This window comes from Helobdella robusta (genome assembly GCF_000326865.2).
Source record: "Helobdella robusta unplaced genomic scaffold HELROscaffold_28, whole genome shotgun sequence".
NCBI lineage: Eukaryota > Metazoa > Annelida > Clitellata > Rhynchobdellida > Glossiphoniidae > Helobdella > Helobdella robusta.
The window spans coordinates 1,517,847-1,520,114 of NW_008704435.1; the positions used below are offsets into that span (position 1 = coordinate 1,517,847).

Genomic DNA, 2,268 nt, shown 5'->3' on the forward strand with positions numbered 1-2,268 from the left:
ATCCATCGCAGCGCACAAAGTTGAAAAAACATGTAACAAGGCTGTTTCTGTCGAATGATATTTTCTGTATCCTGACTGATTACTATGCAACAAATTATTTTTAGACAAATGGTTTAACAGCTCGTTAGCGACAATTCTTTCCATTACCTTAGATATGAAGCGAAGATTTGATATTGGCCTATAATTGGTAATATCATTGACATCATGATCTATTCCTTTAAAAAGTGGTATAACCATTGCATGTTTATAGGATGCAGGAACGATGCCATTAGTCAAAAACAAGTTGATTAGACTTGTTAAAAACCCAGAGAACAAACCAATGTGTTTTTTGAAGAAATACGTTGGAAGGCAATCAAGTAAACATGTTTTCGTTGGACAATTTATAATTATTTTTATTATTTTTTTTTCACTATATTTCCGGAATACTAGCAACCCACTGCTCATTTCAATCTCCCTTTCAAGAAAAACTGATTCGTTACCAGCCGTTTCATCTCGAACTCGTTCAATTTTTACATTAAAAATTTTTAGAAAACCATCACTAGTGTGCACCGTTCCAGTCCTATCAATATTGTCAACAGAGGCTTTGCAAAGTAGTTTATTTAGTGCATTCCATAATTGTTTTGGCCTGTTTCTATTCTCATCAACCAAATTTGACCAAAAACAGTTTTTTTTCTTGGCCAAAACCAACTTCTTTGATTTTAGTGCACTAATCCATTTATCTTCTCCATCACTTGACAATGAGTTCCTGTAATTTCTTTCGATCTTTCTATAGAGTCTTTTATGCTCCCGACATTCATTATCATACCATGGCACCACAGAATCATGACGACATTTTACTCTGTGTAGCGGTGCAACTATATCTAAAATCCTTCTTATTTCATTTTCAAATAGGTCAAACAACTTGTCAACATCTGCACCTGAACATGCTTTACCAATCGGTGAACCAATAACCAACGAGATAAATTTTTTTTCATCAATATGTTTCCACGATCTGATCACCCTGTAGCATTTACTGATTCGTTTCCGTTTAAAAGGCAAACAAGCTTTAACCAGTCCGTGGTCAGAATATATTCCACTTGGATAAACCATTACATCAGAAATACACAAACTACTACTGGAAACAATCAAATCCAGTGTTTCACCTAAGTTATGAGTGGGTTGGTCAATCCAATTCTTCAAACTAAAATCATCAAATAACTCCAACAATGATCTGGTATGCGGACATTCTTCTCTATCGACACGAACATTAAAATCACCTACCAAGACAAGATCTGAAACCAGCAAAGACATATTTTCCAAAATACATCTAAGTTCCCTAAAGAAAGCAGTTGTGATAGGCATTGATCCAGGTCTATATATGGCCAACAAACCAAATTCATGTTCACCGTATGTTATTCTTGTTGTTATTGCCTCAAACGTAGCTAATGATGGTAAGTCAAATCGTGTGTATCTGAACCCTGTTTTAAAATAGATTATCAATCCCCCATGATATGGATCATGTTTTCTGACATAGTCAACATAACTGTACCCGTCAGGCATTGCCGATTTTAAGGAAATATCATTTTGATGTCCATGCTATGTTTCGGTTAACACTAACACATCTAGTCCATTAACCAGGAGTTCATACATATCACTTGATTTGGATACAATTGATGTGATATATAATAGTCCTAGACATATTTTACCATCATTGAAATTATCATCAAAGCTCAGCAATCTATTGACAAAGCCGTTTGAAGAACCTTCATTTTTACACAAATCATCTAATTTTCCGTCCCCTTCATGAACTTTATGATCTTCCACCTTCCAACCATTTCCCTTACTCTGTATAAAAAACCTTGTTGACATGCCGCCTCTTTCGCTTTAGCATCAGTCACCAAATTCTTCAGTTCACTCCTTTGCTCGCGCGTCAAATCATTACACAATCTGATGTTCTTTAAGTTATCTTCCAATGACCTAATTTTAAAAGCATGCTTTAAAAGATCCCACTTCGTACCTAGACTATCTAACTTTATCAAGACCGGACGAATCACCGATTCATTCTTTTTACCCAATCTAAAGACCTTCTCAATACCATTATCTGACATGTCTTTTGAAATGTGCTTGAATATCTTCATCACAAGTTCACGATCGTTTTGATTTTCTTTCTCTGGCAAGTTGAAAATCACTAAATTCCTTTCTCTTTCTTTTATTTCACTGGCTTCATTCAAGGTCCTTTGGACGTTTTTGACCTGATTATTTATAATCTCTACATTTTTCATAATGTTT

General features: G+C 34.9%; 1 protein-coding gene across 1 annotated transcript in view; it reads right to left on the bottom strand.

Annotated features, from left to right (window-relative positions):
- Positions 1-1,763: 1,763 nt before the first annotated feature.
- The window catches only part of HELRODRAFT_174006 (hypothetical protein), a gene marked incomplete at both ends in the record, with an annotated part of 1,781 nt that continues 1,276 nt past the window's right edge, over positions 1,764-2,268 (bottom strand). Inside the window, one exon of the mRNA XM_009020563.1 lies at positions 1,764-2,231. Coding sequence (XP_009018811.1) covers positions 1,764-2,231 — 468 coding nt within the window. The remainder of the gene's footprint in view (positions 2,232-2,268) is intronic.